This window comes from Bacillus rossius, chromosome 16 (genome assembly GCF_032445375.1).
Source record: "Bacillus rossius redtenbacheri isolate Brsri chromosome 16, Brsri_v3, whole genome shotgun sequence".
NCBI classification, from domain to species: Eukaryota; Metazoa; Arthropoda; class Insecta; order Phasmatodea; family Bacillidae; genus Bacillus; species Bacillus rossius.
In genome coordinates, this window is record NC_086343.1 from 240,935 (window position 1) to 260,825 (window position 19,891).

At 37.2% G+C, this 19,891-nt stretch overlaps 2 protein-coding genes across 4 annotated transcripts; one reads left to right on the forward strand and one right to left on the reverse strand.

Annotated features, from left to right (window-relative positions):
- On the forward strand, positions 1-8,003 carry LOC134540201 (trans-1,2-dihydrobenzene-1,2-diol dehydrogenase-like). 3 transcript variants are annotated; one of them, XM_063382778.1, is made up of 6 exons: positions 1-366; positions 2,604-2,807; positions 3,202-3,493; positions 4,187-4,436; positions 5,569-5,719; positions 6,570-8,003. In XM_063382778.1, the coding sequence occupies exons 2-6, from the start codon at positions 2,606-2,608 to the stop codon at positions 6,677-6,679; spliced, it is 1,005 nt and encodes a 334-aa protein (XP_063238848.1). In that variant the 5' UTR covers positions 1-366; positions 2,604-2,605; the 3' UTR covers positions 6,680-8,003. The 3 variants fall into 3 exon arrangements, with proteins under 3 accessions (XP_063238848.1, XP_063238847.1, XP_063238849.1); XM_063382777.1 differs by lacking the exon at positions 6,570-8,003 and having other exon boundaries at positions 156-366; positions 5,569-6,257; XM_063382779.1 differs by lacking the exon at positions 1-366 and having other exon boundaries at positions 2,585-2,807.
- Positions 8,004-9,417: 1,414 nt separating this feature from the next.
- Positions 9,418-18,962, reverse strand: LOC134540203 (uncharacterized). The gene is made up of 3 exons (XM_063382780.1): positions 18,614-18,962; positions 14,971-15,045; positions 9,418-13,478 (listed from the first exon to the last, which is right to left on the reverse strand). Exons 1-3 carry the CDS (start codon positions 18,842-18,844, stop codon positions 13,179-13,181), a joined length of 606 nt encoding a protein of 201 aa, XP_063238850.1. The 5' UTR covers positions 18,845-18,962; the 3' UTR covers positions 9,418-13,178.
- Positions 18,963-19,891: the final 929 nt, after the last annotated feature.

Consider the following 19,891-nt stretch of genomic DNA (forward strand, 5'->3'; position numbering starts at 1 on the left):
GGTCATCGCCTACGTGATTATTTACTGATGAACGGTGGCGGCCGCAAACTTAGCATCATTGCGTTTTCGTTCTTGGTGGCCATTCTTTAACCACACTTCCTCCCCCCCCTCATAAAACAAATGTTTTCCACACTCCAAACCATTAGATGTCCCGCAAAAGTAAATTGTCCTTGGTTTATTCACGTCTCAGCTGCGTGATGTTTGGTGCGGTTACGTAAATACTTCAAAATATTCCCACAGTCTTGTTATCGTGTTTACATAACGTGCACAATAAGTAACAGTCGCCAAGCGCTGCTCGCACTTGCTAATTGACCTTGCTGCGTGTCGAGTCCGCTGCTTCTCAGCCACGCTGATTTTCGTTGGAAGGTAAAGCTTTTGCAGTTCGTTGTCAATTCAAATAATTATTCATGGGCATGAAGTAATGAATGTTTTTTTAGCGAGCACCACTGATATTATGTATGTATAATTAAAAATGATCTTTATTTTTCGCAGTATGTCGTTCTCATATAATTACAACCTACAGTTCCAGAATATTTTGGCTCGTCAGGAACTGTACGCATGGGAATGTACTGTTTTATGCTAGTACGGTTGTGTGTGTTAACGAAAATATATGAATCTTTTTTAAAAAAATAACTTTTAACTATAGTTATATAACTCCTCAAGTAGGAAATTGTAGAGTTTTTGGCTTTTCTGAAAAGATGAAAGTTAAATGGTTTTGATATAATATTAATTGCCCACTGATCAGATTCCAACCTCAAATCGGTCAAATCTGTGCCACATTGCTTCCTGGATTGAAACAGCTGATATTGTGATGGCACACCTGTATGTGTGTTATAATTTATTCTTTATTTTAAGTTATTAAACGTTGTTGATAGACAGTGGTGGAGTTAGAATCTCGAATAGGTGAGGGGATTGTGTTCAGGATGAGGTTAAGTGCTGCAGACATCCCCGCAGGTAGACATGTGTCACCACGTTCACTCTGCTCTTGCTCCAGGAAGCAGAGTAGCCCAGTTTGTGATTAAAAATAGGAAATGGGGATGAACACTGAATTTAAAACACACTTGGAGATATGATTAAGAACTTTTATTAGCACCCAGAAACACAGTTGAGTATTTTAAATTATTTTTTATTAGACCCACAATCTCGTTGATAAACTCTACAAAAACTTATATAAATGACTCATTAAAAATAGATTGACTACATATTAAAATTAACATAAAGCAACATACGAGAGGGGTTAAGTCCCTTGAACTATAGCTGCTCCGATATTGGCCTGTGGCAGAGATTTCAAAGCCACATTAATCTGGGGGATTCTGAGCATAATCTTACAGCGGTGCACAAAGTTTCGATTCTAACCTCTGTAGACCAGGGTGACTATTGGGTTGGAGAAATAAAGGTTAGTGACTTTCACAGTTCTTTCCATAACCACACAAACTGACTCAAGCACAGCAGGTATCTTATTTATTCTATGTTACCACCGGTATCAAAGTAATAGTTTTATTCCCCCCCCCCCCCCCAACCTTCTTCTGCATTCTAAACATCACATCAATGTTGAAATCATTTGTTCTGTTACGGTGATAACATTTCAGTCGAGAGCTACTTATTTTAGCGACAAACCAAAGTACTTTGAACGTTATTGGGCACATACAGCAGGCAAAGTGCAGCAACAGGGCTGCAAACTTCTGCTGCCTGCTGTGATGTTGGTTCTGCTGATGAATTCCTGCTAGCGTTGGTAACATTTGTATAACTGGATGTTTGCTTATCTCTTTGATATAATTGTACTAAAATTACAGTAAGTGGGCAGTGCATAAGGTAGATATAATTGCCGCACTTCACACGTTAAAACATCCAAAATGTTAAATTAATAGCAATGCTATGTAAAATACATTATCACATACCACTTCATAATCCTATTGAATTTTTAAAAAATTTTCCTGTGCCTTAAAGTTTTGTCAACAGATAGGTCATTACAGATGGTGACCACACAGCAAAACAGACCAGGGATATCCAGCAAGGAACTACCCCAGCATTTGCATTGATTTTGGGAAGGCATGGGAAACTTACATCGAGAAGGCCGAGCCGGGATTCGAACCCGGTTCTCCTGAATGAAAGTTCAGTGTGTCGCCTCTGTGCCTCCTTGTTCCATCCCTTCTGTGAGATTTCTCACCTTTGGAGTCATCGTGGGTAGAACTTGCAGTTGCCAACCTGATTTTTTTTTAGAAATAATCGGCAGGGGTGGCTCCATGGCATGCAGTCAACCACCCAGAGCCTCACGCCAGCCATGGCCTTGTTTGTCTCTTATCCTTTAAAAAAATATATGTGCAAATGAATGGGAAAAGGAAGAATCGAAATTTCGATTTCAATTGAGTTATCTTGATTTTGTACAAAATAAACTTTCAAAGATGGAGTTAAAAGTTCCAGGTTGGCTTAAAAAAAATTTGGTTTTAAAAGATAAATCTTTAATTTTTCTGGGGGAGAAACCCCCCCCCCCCCCTTTTTTTTTGTTCGCCAATCCATTAACTTCCCTCCCCCTCCCCGACACCGCATGGCAGCGGTGTCTCGGTGGGGACTGGCGTGACGACGTGTAGCACGCTTGCCCCCAGCCATGGCCACACGGTGGGGGATCGCGAGCGCGGGCAAGATCAGCAACGACTTCGTGGCGGCGCTGAGCGCGCTGCCCTCGAGCGAGCACCAGGTGGTGGCCGTGGCCGCCCAGCAGCTGGACCGCGCCAAGGACTTCGCCAAGCTGCACGGCATCCCCACCGCGTACGGCTCGTACGAGGAGCTGGCGAAGGACTCCAACGTTGGTGAGCGCGCGCTTGAAGCTGTCCCGCCCAAGGGGGTTCCTCGCGTCCAGGGCGGGTGGGCACATCGTCGCTTGATTTTAAATTATTAATACAAATTTTAATATAATATATTGTGCTGTGTTGAATTTTTATTTTGGTCATTTCCGACCGAGGAATACTATATTGATTTTGTTAGATTATCAAAAAAAGTCAGTATAGTTTTAATACGCAACAAAGATTCCAATCCTTTGTGAAATGTATGATGGGCAGTGCTTATTCTCTACCATACCCGAACGTTCTGGAGTACCACCCTAATTGTTCCAAAAATACACTTTTTTTTTTTACGAAAAATTGGTGAATCCTCCGTCACAGCAGTGACCTCGGAGGCGTCACACGTGACGGCGACTGCTTGCAGACGTGGTGTACGTGGGCACCATCCACCCGTTTCACCACCAGCTGGGCAAGATGATGCTGGGCGCGGGCAAGCCGGTGCTCATCGAGAAGCCCCTGACCTTGAACCTGAAGCAGACGCGCGAGCTGGTGGAGCTGGCCCGCTCCAGGAAGCTGTTCCTCATGGAGGCCGTGTGGTCGCGCTGCTTCCCCGCGTACCGGCAGCTGCGCGAGGAGATCACGTCCGGCCGCCTGGGGGACATCGTCCAGGTGGTGTGCAACTTCGGCATCCCCATCGAGGACGTCGACCGGATCAAGTGAGTCGCGTCGCCGGCAACGTCCTCCCTCAGTGTATCGCCCGTGACTAGAGACCAGACTTCATGTTTTTATTTTTAGGTCAATTTAGGTCAGGGGCGAAGCCAGGGGGGGTTTTAGGGGTTCAACCCCCCCCCCCCCCCCCTTAGCACCAAATCAATTTCTTATTCATCACTCAAACAAATTTCATATTAAAATTAATAAAATTTTTACCATTACAATAATTAAATTTAAGTACTGAAAACTGCTAAAATAGCACTATTTTACACATTAAAATCCAAATTTTCCTGGGGGAGGAGACCCCACTTTAATACGTTGGGGAGGGGGGGGGGGGGGGGGCATACTTCTTAACACCCTCCATACACAAATCCTGGCTACGCCACTGATTCAGGTCCATTGTTGGGACCCTCCGTTCCACATCAGCCTATTTAGCCTTTTTTCTCTGTGGCTTTGTGGTTTCATTTTAGTTATTATTTTGCACTCATGTGTTTTTTTTTTTTACATGACGAATGTTGCAAAACTGCAATGGTGTATGCCAAAAAATATATATTTATTAAAATCAATTAATGAAGTGGTAAGTTAATTTTTCCTTCGGTGATAGTAGTGTGGAGCAGCTGGAAAAAAAAGAGCGAAGCATTGTCCCCTGGCCTCCTCGCCCTGTGGCACTGCCTGACCGCTGTGACGCCCGGCTGCAGGCTGAAGGAGCTGGGCGGGGGCTCCATCCTGGACCTGGGCATCTACCCCCTGCAGTTCGCGCTGATGGCGCTGGGCCCGCGGCTGCCCCAGCAGGTCAAGACCGTGGGCTCGCTGAGCGCCGAGGGAGTGGACACCAACATGGCCACCCTGCTGAGCTACGAGGGTGGCCAGGTGGCCATGCTGGGCTCGCACGCCAGGGCCAAGTTCCCCAACGACGCCCTGGTCGTGGGCACCAAGGGATACGCGCGGGTAAGTCGCCTGTCTTCCTAGCCGTCGTACGCCATCGTCAGTTGTGAAACTATTCATATTTTTAACAAGCTTCACTTGTAACTGACAATGTAATCAAACCTTGTAAGTTGATTTTAACATTTTTCTAATTGTCGTGTTATTTCAAACTTTCAAACTTTGTAAGCATGTATGATCTTGATGACAATCAAGCGCTGCTCCAGAAGGGGGGCGGTTTTGGGCGATACCCCCTCCCGAGACCAATTTTATCGATTAGTGTATATTTATGTTTACTTAAATATTTAATTTCATATGTTAAGTTGCATGAAGCTACTAAAGTTCTGTATTTGAAACCTGTAATTTGTAAATAATATTCCAAGGCCAATATCTGACCACTTTCATTTTTTGCAACTACGACCTTTCTTTGTGCGATAGCCCCTCCCGAAAAGTCATCCTGAAGCCGCCACTGATGACAATACAATAATTTCATGACTTTGACCTGAAGAGAGAAGGAGGGGGAGGGGCATATGGGGGCAAAAAAAAAAAAACACTGCTTTCGTGCTATTGGCAATAACAATGCTTTTTGTGTATCCACGAGTCCAGGGCATGGTGGGAAATTTGCCCGAAGTTAACTGTCTCCCTCAAGGGGTAGGTGAATCAAAATTACAAAATTTGAAAATTGATTCTCTTCGATTTCCTCCGAATATTTCGGGACTCTGAACTTTGATTTTGTGTCAACCTTCCCTTCCTCTGTATGGGGGATGAGCCTGGCCTTTTCAATGAAGTATTCTTTTTCTCAAAAATATTGTTAACTGGGTAACTCTTTTGGAAAAACATATCAGAAAATTTATATTACTTTATGTTATTATTTATTTAAAATTGTAAAATGCCCACCAACAGTCATAATAAATAGACTTTACTGGTAGGCTTGAGACAGAGACTAAACACAATTACAAAAAAAATATAATTATCACTGTTTGTACGTGAACTCCCACCCTTGTCGGTGCGACGGCAGGAAAATCGTCTACAATGGCCAACACCGAATGAAAGAAGAAAGCGACGCATGCTGCACATCAGATGACAAGAGTCGCTACGTGAATGAAAGAAGAGTGCTTCATCCGAGACCAGACTGGGCACGGCGGTGTTGGTTTCGCAGGTGGAGGAACCGTTCTGGTGCCCCACCAAGCTGGTCACGCCGAGCAAGACCTACGAGTTCCCGCTGCCGCAGATCACGAGGAGGATCAACTTCCCGAACAGCGAGGGCATGAGCTACGAGGCGGCGGAGGTGCGGCGCTGCTTGAAGCAAGGTAACGCCCGCCTCTCCCGGGGGGTTCACGCACGATCACTCCAGCCCCCGCACACGATCAGTCTTCAGGTTGCTGTTGCTGCAGGCGGTATCGTTTCATCGCAGAACAGGGAAGAAACTTTGGATGTTGCTATTGCAGTCGCAACTTTCACTTAGAAAAAAGGAAGGGGAAATAAAAGAATAGCAAAGCAACCAAAGAGAATGAACATCGATGTCTTGTCATGACGGATGGCGGGCTGATTGTTCGGACTGACGAGATGGCAGTTCCGACTGACAGTCCTGACTGATCGTGTGCGAGATTTGAGACTTGTTGCTGCAACTTCGGCATCTTCGCTGTGCAGCTTGTTTTCTGGTGATGCCGTCGCTTAGCAACGTAATGTAAAAATGTAAGGAAGCAAGTCTGAAATCAATTGAATTAATGTTTACAATCCACCTGGTACATACTAATTACATTTTATAAAAAAATTAAAATATACTGAAATGATAACATTCATCGAATTAAAATGCCAAATAATAATATTCTGAGTAATAAATTTTTGTATTAAACGCTGTTTTGATTCCATTTCCTTGTTTTATGTTGCATTGATTCAATTTTTGTTTTGTTTTATTGTTAATTCGCCATTAAATCATGTCCCTTCTAACAGTATACACGCACATAGAACCATGTCCCTTCTAACAGTATACACTCACATAGAACCAAGTTAGTTTGGATTGTTATCCATGGAGCTGCCCTCTATGAGGTAAGCGTAACAGGCTTGACGACACACCGAATGCTCCAGTGTTTCCAAGTCTTGTTCTACTAGGCTAGTAGACGTGTAGTTGGTTGACTGTGATGTGTGATGTGTTGGCAGGCCTGATCGAGAGCCCTCTGATCACGCACAAGGAGAGCCTGATCCTGGCGGAGCTGGAAGACCGGCTGAGAGCGGACATCGGAGTGCGCTACCCTCAAGACGACGACTAGGTGTCGCCCCCCTGGACAGAACCAGGCACGGTCACTTTGGTGCTCAAGTGTTGCGGAGAATGCTTTTTGCAGTACTTTTGTAATTTGGGGGACCCAAGCACGTACAATTATGCATTAGTATTGTACGTATTGTTATACAGGAAAAAGCATATGAATCAAAACATTCTTGTAGGCAAAACGTTTTTTTTGTGCTTATTGTTTGGTTACACTGTTACGGCTTTCGTGTAAAAAAAAAAATAGACAATATTGTTAGGTATCGTTTACAACACTTCACAAATGGTTCAAACTTAAAATAATAATCATTTTATTTTTTCTTAGATGGGCACTTCACAATCTTGAAGGCAGGAAAAATAAAATGCGAGGAATTGACATTTCTTCTTGTAACATTCTCAACGTTTGTGCCTTAATGTAAATTTTCTCATCAAGAAATTGGTACTTAGCTAGATTCAGTGTTTCCTCCTGGTCTTCCTAGTTGTGTGAATAGACTGGTCACAAGTCCTTCCAGGCATACAAGTATGCGAGTGACATCTTTTCACAATGGGTGTCATCTTTGATTCTGTATGGGACTTGTAACCATACAAATGAGTGGTGAATATTTTATTTTCGAAATAACCAAAAATATTCCAGTGCACATCTTGATGCAAGATATTAACTTTCTTTCTTTTCGAAAGAACATGAAAGTGCGGCTAACTCAGAATTTTTTTTTTTTAATTAGATTTGTACCACTAAAGAAATACCTTCAGTTGTCCTTTTAGTTTATAAATCTTAATTTTAATAGTTAATGAAGTGCATTTTGGAGCAGCCTGTCCATTTCAAACCAAATAAGTAAATATAGTTTGTTTTGTGTAAAATATTTCAAGGGAAATAAAAGTGTGAAACGCTAAATTAAATTCAGTTCCAATTGTAGACTCAAGGACTGAAGTAAAAAAAAAATAATAACAATTCAAGGGGGACCAGATATATATTATCCAACAATAAATTTACCAAACAGGAACATTTTGGTAAGATTTTATGTACAATCATTGTTGATTTTATAATTGGCTGGATATTTTTCAGGCCAAATATTTTCTGATCATATTAGTAGAGTAATTAATTTTTCTTCATCATAATCATTGTAATTGTTTGTTATAATTTGTTAGATTTTTTTTTAATGAATATTGTAGCTGTTGGTATACGTAGTTTGTTTTATTAAGGTTTATTATGAGAGATATTTACTATATTTTCTCTTGATTCTGAGCTTTACCATATTTTACTATTGTGGAGTCAAAAAAATGTAGCATGAACTGTTGGTAGTGAACATGTTAATAAACTTGACATAATTTTCTGTGTGTACTTTAGAAAACAAGCTCTCTAATTAACCTGATGTGGCAGGTGACGAGTAGAAACACCATTTCAGTTTTTGGTACTGGTTTTAGTTTTTGGGTGGAGCATTAATTATTACTCTTAAAAAACTGAAAACTAAACACAAATGTTTAGTATTGCATTTCTTACTTTAAAGAACTGCTTGAAACGTTAACATCCAAAAAGTTTATTTTGATATGTACCATGCTCTGCAACTGTCAGCATACTATAATTTTCTTCCTACTTCTTCAGGCCAGAGTTGGGGAAAAAAAAAAAAAAAAAAAAAAACATACAACATCCCCACAGGAAGAGGATTCTTGATAGAATGGGAATTTACTGTACAGTTGGAAATTTCCCACAGAATAGGAATTGGTCAATATTTGTTATTTTAGAACTAACTCAGATAATTTAAATGATTAATATCTTGATTAGTGTATAATTTTTTGTTCCTGTAAATCACAAGAAACTTTAATGACCAAAATTTTTTTGTTATTAGAGAGGAAATTGATGTTTAATTTAAAAAAAATTAATATGTTCTATTAAGAAAACACATTTAACCCCCCCCCCCCTTTTTTTTTTTAAATAAAAAAAGCCACTTGGTTTAAACCCTGTTTTAAACCAGCCAAACTGGTTGCCCATTTCCATTAGCACTGCGGTGGATGTTGCAGACACATTCGGTGGTTTAACAGTCTGCTGTTGAAGGGTCATGCTCTCATCTGCTCATTCCCGCTTGACTGCCCCTCGTCAGGCCGAGGGTGCGACTCTGTGCTCGTCAAGTCATAGCTTGATTTCTCTCGGGATTTTCGCTGGTCCTCCTGCTGCCTGCACTTTGAAAACCCCTGCGAGAGTCCGCCCGGGTCCACCGTCCTGCTGTCGCAGATTCTGCAAAGATCCGTTCACCGTTGCTTTGTACGTACTTTAACCTCCCTACTCATTCACGAAAGGTTGGTTGCTCTGAGGTGTCCGTGGTGAGAGGACGGCAAGATTGTCGCAGACAGCTCTGTATCGCGTTGCACCGTACCAGCAGCTGTCAGGTATGTCACAGGGGCTGTATGTTGTGTTCCGTAGGGGATCGGAGGAAACGTTGACCTTGTGCATGCTCGGGCCTCAAGAGAACCGGCCAAGTGTTGTCTCGCGATTTTGCGCTTGTGTGGAGAGGGGCACAAAGAAATTTTTTCAAATTTACTGTGCAGTTTTATTTTAAAAAATATATAAAACAACACACATACACACACATTCTTAAAAATGCATCACTCTCACTAAAAATAAAAAAAAAAAAGTTTTTTAACCTATTTATGTACATGGGTTTGAAGTTACACGTCTATTCATGATTTAAGACACTGAAATATTTTTTAATTTATTGTTAACAGAAATTAATTAAATACTCAGTATTCAATATCAACATAAACACATGAAAAAAAACATATTTAATATAGTAAAATAATTGAGATAAATTTTGTTTGATAATGAAATAATTTATAATGTAAATAAATTATACATACAGGAACAAAAAGTATAAGAATACATTTTAAAATACACTTGAAAAAGTTTATAAACCCAATATTTATCACAAATATTCGCAAGAAATCTAAACCCCAGCTTGGACCTGATTTTTGACAAGGAAATTTATTAAAATTATATTCACCTTGTTAAAATTTATTAAAAAGTTATTACTATGTAGTTTCCGCACACATTAGATGACTATAAATTGTTAAGTATTAAAGGATAGTTGTATTATAAAGTTTTATATTTATTACCTCTGTGAATTCGTGGAAATTTCTTTTTATTACATTATGTAAAAATGGAGGATATAGCCGTACCTAGTATAAAATAATCCAATGGTCTGAGCAATGTATTTAATAATATTACAGAAATATGATAAAATATATTCATACACACATACCTATATAATATAATTTGCTTAAAGCACAATTTAAATAATCCAGAAATTTGTAATTAAAAAAAAATTTCACAGCAGAGTATTGAACCAAGATCTTTTAGCTTAATAACTGCTATAACCACTGCACTATGAAGCCTGACAGAAGAATGTATGTAGATTATGTTTAATAATTGTAATACCAGTATCCTTAGGTTTTTAAAACTTAAAATTTTTCTTTACTATGACTATTTTACTTCACCAGATACATTCCAGGGTAGTTTCACTATCATAAAGTTTCATTTGGCACACCAATAAACTTGGTATATCCCCTAATTTTTATGTAAATGATTGCATATGGGTTTATGTTCATACACGTGGGTTAAAATTACGTTGGTTGGTGCATGCACTTCGTAAAATTCACTAAACATTTTCCCCTAAATTGCTTAAAGAAGTATGTATAACCAATTAAAAAAAGTCTAGGTTTTTAAATTTTATATATATATATATTACAAATCTTTATTTTATTATGTATTTTAGTTGTTCCTTGATCTTTCTGAAAGAAACTCAGACATGCTGATAATAAATACTATAAGGAGGCAAAATTTTATATTTGTTTATAGCTTGGAAATAGAATCCTAATTTTTTTCCGACTGCAATAGTTAATGGATATTAAATGCCACATTTAGCTTTGCAATATTTATGTTTTAGTGACAATGGAAGGCTTTGCCTGCCGTTATTACTTAACTTAAAATACACCATGGCAAGTTGTTGCTTTTTAAAATTGGCATATATATATACACATATATATATATATATACATATATACATATACACATATATACATATACAGTAGAACCTCGATGATACGTTCCCGTTTCATACATTTTCCCGTGTCATACGCCAATTAATTTTGGTCCCGCCGAAAGTAATATGTTTACAATGGTTTACTTTCCCGGAACATAAACTTATAAAATAATGAATTTCCCGTTTCATACGTTTTTACAAAGCGGAGAAGTCCTAAAATTCACAAACTTTTTTTTTATAGTCCTGAAAAAATACGTTTTAATGCTTTTATTTTCAAAAACGTTCATTGTTTACCTTTGCAAACGTAAGAAAATAACTTTATCGCACCATAGATATGGATAGTATCAGGAAGACTGTGCACCTCGCTACTAGTATCTATGGCCAGCACCGAGCGAGACTAGTGGCGCAAACTAGCAATGATTATGAAAATGGTCAACGCGCTTTACCAAGGCACGGATCTCATATTTTGTGCATTCATTAATCTTTGAACTGAATATAGCCGTTATTGTTTTCTTACGATCGGATTTTTTTTTTTGTATTGTACGTTTCTCAAGTTAACATTTTATTGAAAATTGTTCTGTTGCATAAAGTTGTTTGTAAAATGAAACAAACAAGCAAAAATTTCTGATTTTCTTTTTACAATAACCTAATTTTTTAAATTTCTAATTTAGGCTTGGTGACCTTTCCCCCCTTCCAAGAAAGGACTGCTTTACTTGGTTATGGTCTGTATTTTACATTTGTGGTGGTATATGTAATGATGAATTCATATCTTTCATTAATATAATGCAATTATTTACACATTATGTACTTAAGTTTAATCAGACATTGTGCTGGTATGCTAGATTGAAAAAAAAAAAGTTATTATTGCCATTCCCTTTTCATACACTTTCCCGCATCATACACCATTTTTGTGCCCTCCGTTGAAAAGTGTATGATAGGGGTTCTACTGTGTGTGTGTGTGTGTGTGTATATATATATATATATATATACACATACATATACACATATATATATAAAAACTCAATTGACTCAGTATAGTTCTTATTCAAGAACACTGAAGAATATTTTGGGGAATAGATTCTTAATAGGTGTGCACGTGTAGCATATTTTAATGTCAAGTCGTGCAAAAAAGCAGATTATTTTTTAATCAAGTAATCGACATAACTTTTTTAAATTTCCTTTTAAGCTAAACCAACAGAAAATAGTGCCACTAAATGCATAATGCTTACAGTACCCTACCTACAGTATTCAGGTTTACAAAAGAATTTTACAATTTTCCATTTGAATTTTTCATACAGAAGATTTGTAAGCAACTAGTACTATTAATAAAAAAATACAATTAACTCTTTTTAATTCTATTATGAAGTACAAGAAAACTAAAATGTGTTTGTCCAGTTATATTGCAGTTAAAGACTTTAATGTCTTTAATTTGGAACATTGAAATGAAATTAATTTTTCACATTGACACTATAATTTGATTTCTATTTTAAAAATTCAAGGTGTATGTACGATAATATTGTGCTTAGGCTCAGTGAGTGAAGTAGCAGTGCTGTAACATTTAATTTGCCAATCATATATTGGGTTATTTATGGTAATTATTGTGTTTGTGCGGTGACTAAGGTGCTTCGTTGCTTGTTGTTCATTTGTCTTCACTTCATTTGCACCTTCGTAATGTTCAGCTAGGCGGACAGTAAAATAGACGTGTATTTATCTTCAATGATGCACGGTATGAATAATGTCAATGTGGAAAAGGATAGTCCAAGCCCATTTTAAGAAACGGTTGTTACTGTAGCAAATTCTACAAAGTGTTGAATATGGCACTTGCATAGAAATAATATTATTTTGTGTGTTTACAGCATAATTTAGTGTAAACAAAATTATAATGATTATGTGCTAAATAACCAAAAATACATTTAAAAAAAATGAAAATAATAAATAAAGTATGTGTATGATGTAAAAAATTCACCCACAATCACCAGCAAATTCAATTTTGAATAATCTACATTATTAATAATTACGAAACGGCGGGAGGACAAAGCGTTGCGCGCCGAAGTACTCGAATTGTAACAAATACCTTTTTTTAAAACAGTTCTGCATCAGTGATCACATTTCCTTCTGAACTGCGTTGTACAAGCTTGCTTCACAATTACATGGGAATACAATCCTAGATATCAAACAGTGAGCTTTTAAAATTAGGCTCAAGTTGAGTAGGTACTTGAAAAATCAAATCAAAATTTTGAGTACTCCTGCACCAACACCATTCCTTTAGAGCCATTAATTTTTTATTTTTTGTTTCAAAGAGTTCCAGTGGAGATAAAAACATGTTGATTGCATTAACTTTTTTCCACATACATTCACCTCGTAAGTGAAAACGTCTTCCCTGCTGGACAGTCTGTAACAGTTGCGAGCAAGGATGTGATGGATCACGATGGAACTGAGCAGTGTCTAGATGATGCGTGACGGATGTTAAGCGCCTCACAGGCCGAGCTGCCGCTCCAGCAGCTGCAGCCGGACGCTGTTGGCCCGCGCCTCGTGGTCCAGCTGCAGCCGGTGCAGGCTCCGCTTGAAGCTCAGCTCCTCGCGCCGGATCTCCAGCTCCGTCTCCAGGATCCGCCGCTTGAGCGCGCGCTCGGCGGGGCCGTCGTCTGCCCCCGGGGCCTCGCCCCCGCAGGCGCTCGCCGCGATGCGCTCGTACAGCCGCCGCGCGCTCTCCTTGCGCCTCGCCCCCCCCTTCACCGCCTCCGGCGCCTGGACGAACTCTACGATGACCGGCACCTGCGTCGGGCAGACAGCCTTCAGCGGCACCCGGGAGGGACACACGTTCATCAGTCGGCCTCGGGAGTAGTAGTCTCTATAACTCTGAACCTTCAATACTTAAATATGATTTTTAACGAGAGAAAAAAAGTGCATGAGTGGAGTCCACAAGCAACAGAAGTGTTACTTCTTGCTTATTACAGGGGTGCCCACAAGGGGGGGTAACGACGCAGACTGTGTCATTAAAATTTCAGGGGGGGGGGGGGGGGAAGTTAAAAGACGAGGAAAATGTATATATTATTTACATAATTATAGCTTCTAATGTGAAAATACGTTTCTGGTGCTTTGATAATTGAAAGGGATCTTGTAAATCAAATAGGCAACCCGCACTTTCCTCAACAAAAGCAGTTTGGCATCTGTCGGTTCAGGATGGAAATATTACCTGATATGACCAAAATTATTATTAGAAAATCAGTTTTAATTAATGCAAAATGTGATAAAATATAATACTAAAAAGTATAATATTATAAAATAATTGAGTAAATCATTGAGAAAATGGCATAAAAAAATTCTGTTTGGGGGGGGGGGGGGGGGTGATTCATAGTGTTTGGGCGGGGTGGGCACCTCTGCTTATTATATTATTACGTATAGGAAACACGTTTATCTTTGGCTGAGACTTAAGATAAAAAAAATTTGCAAGTATGTGTGCACTTAATTATGCTATTGTGCAAGTATGCTACATCGTTTCTACCTCTCTCCTGCCGTCTCCTCTGTACTGGTTCCCCCACCACGTACCTAACTATTCCCCTTATGCGATAGGAATTCTCGTAACGCTTGAAAACTGTAACCCTGTCAGCAAATACAGTTTCACTTAAGAAAACACATGAATCTACGTATTGAAGTTTAACATAAAATTTTGGCTCAGGAGGGACCATCACCTCTGAAGCCACGCTCGGCAAGACCTGCGTTCAAATCCTGATCCATCCATCCATCCATCCTGAATTTGGTTTCCCAAGGCTTCCCGAAAAGATGCCAGGCAAAAGTTTTCAATAGGTAATGACAGAGTCTTCACCAGTTTACCTTACTCGAATTGAGTAGTCATCTGGTAATGACCTCATGTACAAGATGCAAACACCCCCTCCCTCCCCACCTAGCAACTAATATATATTTATAGTGCAGTGCTCTCAAACAAGTATCATGAAACTGCTTTTTTGGCACGCTTTTGAAGTTCTTGGCTTTTATCTTGTAACAGAAGAAAACCCCGGAAATTGCAAACAAGGGAAATTTAACTTCAATCTAGCTTCTTCTTGTTTTAGTGTGAATTTTGTCATGTTGGTCTCTGAATACAGAAAAGCTATAAAGTAGCATACATTAGCGCATGCTATTTAAGCAAAATTGTGTAGCATAAGTACATGGTATAACTTGGTTGATAAAACTAATAATTCTGTAAAAATTTGTTTAAATAAATGTTAACTTATGCAAGTGGTGTTATGCTGTGTGAACTATAACTCACCTGGTCGTCAGCTGTGCTTTTGTTCTCGTTGATTGGAGGGTCTTCCACAACCTCCCCTTCTTCAACTGGAAATTTCTGCAATCAGGAGGCAGCAGCTTGCAAATGGCACTTGTCCAGGTTTAAGAAGGTGCAAGTACCTCCATAGTGAAACATTTGAAAGCAATGGAGACTGAACAAAGAGACTTCAAGGGGTGTCTCCCATTTCAGGTCATGATTTCATATTTACAATAATTACATGGTTTAACTTAAGAATATATACATCAATTACTTTTTTGCATAATTAGCTGCCAACCCAAATGTGTATTTTGTAACGTTTTTGGGCTGTACAAATGAAGAGAACTGACAGGAAAATGGGACTGAAACTTGGGTTAAACTGCAATTATACTGGCTACTTCAAGAAATGTATTAGAATTTCTTTCATTAAATATTATTTAATTTTACCTGGCATTTAAAAATTCTCAAATTTGTTAGGATTTTGACAGCTAAAAAAACATAAAATAAGTTTTTGTGATAGAAATGCAAACCATATCAGGAAGTAGCCAGTATAATAATTGTAGTCAAACATAGAAGTTTCAGTTCTGCAATCCATTAAATTCTCCTTATTTGTACAACCCAAAAATGTTAAAAATCTAACTTTGGCAGCTAATTATGCAAAAAGTATTCAATGTATATATTCCTTTTTCTTTAGAAGTCACCCAAAACTATAGTATATACATTAAAAAATTCCATTGATTTAAAGTCACTTTAGTAAGTAAACTACTTATGCCTGTAAAATAAATGTTACCAAATCACCAGTTTTATTATGTGAGAATGTGTCAATGCTTATTTTAGTAATTTTTACTTTTTCAAAAGAAAATTAATTAACCAATGAAAGATTTTTTTATCTACAATATATCCTGTTATTTTCCAGTTAATTGTAAATGTTGCTCCATATTGAAGTCAATAAATGCCTTCTATGTTACTGTCATTTGTTCTGGTAAGAGAACAAACTTGAGTTGTAGGCACAATTTATACCAATGAGTTTTTTATTACTACATTATTTGTTTTTATTTTAAATTTAAAGTTTGGTAAAAAAAAATCTTACATTTCTAGTAGCATTCTTGAGTGTGTGTACAAGTTGGTATGTATTTTCTGTCCTAATTTTTACACATATATTTCGTAAGTTTTTATAGTCCCCAGAATTTCATTTGCATTTAGAAATGCGAAGTTTGTTTTGAGAATGTAATGGTGTATTTAATATATAAATTTTAAAAATTTGTTATGATGTAGATTTATCATGATGCATATAAATTTCATATTTCATCTAATTCATGCCGCACCAAACTTTACCCAACGTATGATAATGTATGCAGGAGCCATGCTAAGCATGATTACTTACTTCGAGAAAGGTGAGTTTTCACGTGTTGTGTTTACATTATTTGTTGTGTCAATTTTCCGCAAAGGGTATGTTTTGTAGTGGTTATTTTTCCTTTCAGGAGACAAGATTTTTGCACGTCTAGATCATAACTAAATTAAAAAGTTGATTAGGTTAGTTACGTCCAAACATAAAATTGTTTATTTTTGATGGACTTTAAAATCAGAGACTATTGCGTGATTTGATTTGTTAAAAATATTTTATAATATTAAAAAACATTAAAAATGCTCCAATTAAATTTTTATTTTATAAATTTGCATAAATATTTTCTCCATAGTATCATAAACATGCAAGATATTCAGCAAAATTATTAGGTACATACCAACTGAAACCATTAAGTATTATTCATTATCAATGAAATGTACACTGAACAATTAAGAATAAACATTAGCATTAAAAACAATTTAATCAGTACATAGAAAACAAACGTATAATGAATGACATCAGAATTGAAAAGAATGCCCTTTTTTTAAGGGTACCTAAAGGGGCAAGCCACTGTTAGGCCGTTGCGTCTGTCTGGTGTCAGATGCGGATATGGCATTTGATTGGTCCACGTGACCTCTGACGGTACAGTCGCGTGGAGAGGATCTATCTGACCGGAGCTGGCGAACTTAAACTTCCGAAGTCGGACAGCACCATTGCGCCCGACGTCATGGACAATATTTGCCAATGAGAAATATGATGAGCACAAACTGTAAAATGCCACAAAAACAATCATTTTTTTAACAAACATGAGATTTTTTTATAACTTTGTATTGGGCACCATTTTGCCATTAAATTGCTTTAAAAACAAAATGTACCTGAAAAAAAAAACTATCAAAAGTGATTGTGGGCATGAAAATAATGTTTGATACAAATAAAGTTAAATTTTTAATTAGAGAAGGGCGTATCGAAACTTTATTAATACACATTGACATTAATCTCAATTTTGTATAAAGCTCTCGAATAAAGCTAAGATAAGTATCTATAGCAATCTACCCTGAGCTTTCTATGGATTTGTGTGGACCAGAAGCATCAGACAAACAAATGTGGTAGAGCCTTTAGGAGTACTCAATATCATTTCCAACTTTTTTCCCACACAACTGGTTGATGGTCTTCTCCAATTAAAGACTGAAAGAAAAAATAAGGCAAACAAAAATTTAAAAATGCATTTTTTTAATGTCCTTACATTCTCACCATGTTAATAGTATTGCGATGCTCCAAGTAGTTCACAGTAAATGACAGTTTAAATTGTTTGGTTCAACAATTTGCACGCGTTAGGTCAGTTGATGGTCTATGTAAGTAATTGTTCCATATAACATATCAAGTTTATCTCTCGATCCTGATGGCACAATCCTGTAAATATTTATCCAGTGGTACATGATGCTTGCTGTTATAATTCAATACATCAAAAGATCCTGGACATAACACACACTTTAATGTCACAAAACAAAACTAAAAATTATGTCCTGTCTAGTGGAAAAATTTTCTTTTATATTTAACTTACGATCATAATTCATTGTACAAGTTTTTGTAATATTCAAGATCTTTCAATGTGCTAAATTAAAACAGCAAGCTTCATGTAACACAGGATCATGCCATCAAGATCAAGGTATCAACTAAAATACGTGATATGGAACTTTTACCAAATTATCATAAACATTAAGTACCTGTAATGTAGTAAATATAGTGATGTATGTTGTGCTTTTATCAGTGTAGCCTAAAATGTTTTCCATGAGTTGTATCTCGCCACTCTACTGTTTACTCAATACTAGTTGCAACTTGATCCTGTGGTTCTCAAGAGATTCTCAAGAATAAGGCATAGCTGAAGCCGTTAAAAAAGGGGGGGGGGGGGGGGGGGGATTTTTAATGTAGGTACGTCACGGCTGGCACTGAGACGGACACATTATTGGTTTTCCAGTAAATACTAAACAAATTAGAATCTGTTAGAATATATATTTGGAAATTAAAATAATCACAATGTTTTCCATAAAAACTCTGCATGAAATTTGTGCAGGAAAACAAAGCCACCGGGTGTATTTATTACTTGCATGCCAAGGTTTACTTTCTTATTGATAATAGTGATGTCATTAGTTTCCTAAGGTTAGTTACAGAGGTTATGTACTATAATGTGTGTTTTTCAAACATTGCAAGTTGCAAAATAACTATCCACTTGTCACTATGCAAGAACGTTTCATTCAAATAAGATAGCCGGGTTAACCGTGACACAAAATTTTAACAACCACTCACCTCTGGAAATAATGTTATTTCGTTACCCTCGTCTGATTTTATGGGTTTTGGTTTGCAGACAACAGAAGGATGTTTCCTTTCGATGTGTTTCTTTAAATTGTTCGTGGTGGATCTAAAGGAAACTTCACGATCACACACATCACATTTTGCAACATTTTTAAAATCATTTACGATGGAATAATAAGCCCAGATTTGACTAGTCTTTTTCCTCGTTCGGTTAGTGCTTGTCATTTTTTTTTAAATATATAGTTTTTATTCGCTAATTACATATTATCTCGCGTATATATCGTGCAAGATAGAAGATAGGTTAAGTAAATTAGGTACGCCATTCCCGCATGCAGCGCATTCATTGGATATACGCGTGTGACGTATATTTTGGTCTGGCATCTGACAGTGGTTTTTTTTTATTTATTTTCTTAGCATCCAATAGATTCAGTTGATGAGCAGTGGCTCTCTGAATACAGGGCTTGTCAACATGGTTACAATTTTTATGAAATAAATGTCTACGAATACATACACTATTTCTAATATGTGTACAATATATACATTAGCTAACATAAAAGTTATATTACAACTTTCTAATAATGGATAATATGTTAAACAATTAAAATAAGTATTAATTAGCAGAGTTTGTTGAACATTAGATCAATTAGATCAATCTGTCTATTTCTAGTCCTATTCACATTAGTGATCGTAGTTCACATAATAGTTAAAATTCACTCGTTTTATGTTATACACTATGAACTATTTATACAGTAACAGTTTAACTTTATATTCATGCAATTATTATTGTATATACCACCAGTGCTGGTGTACGTAGCATGAAGTTAAGGTTAGCCCATTTCATTAATTGATGTGGAAGAAATGAAAATTAAAGTATTGTTTAAGAATTATTACAACTCAGTTTTATGGCATTCCCTTTAAAATAAAACCCCCAGGCATTAACGTGCATATACTGCCTTCTATAAGTTAATGGAGTTTTTTTTTTTACATACACCATTGAAGTTTTGTACTGTTCGTCATGGAAAAAATTCCAAAAATCAAATAAATAAATATGAAGTAAGTAAACAGTAAACAAGGCTGAATCAGTTTATGTCGGACAAACAGAACCAACTATGAAACAAAAATATTATGGACAACACAACTTAGTCGTGACTACATTCCCTCAACTGAGTTCTTGTCCTTTTTGATATTTAGAGGCGAAAAATTTTGTCTTGTTTCTTGTGAATTGTATGTATACCTATATATATAATTTTTGGAAATTAAAATTGACATCGT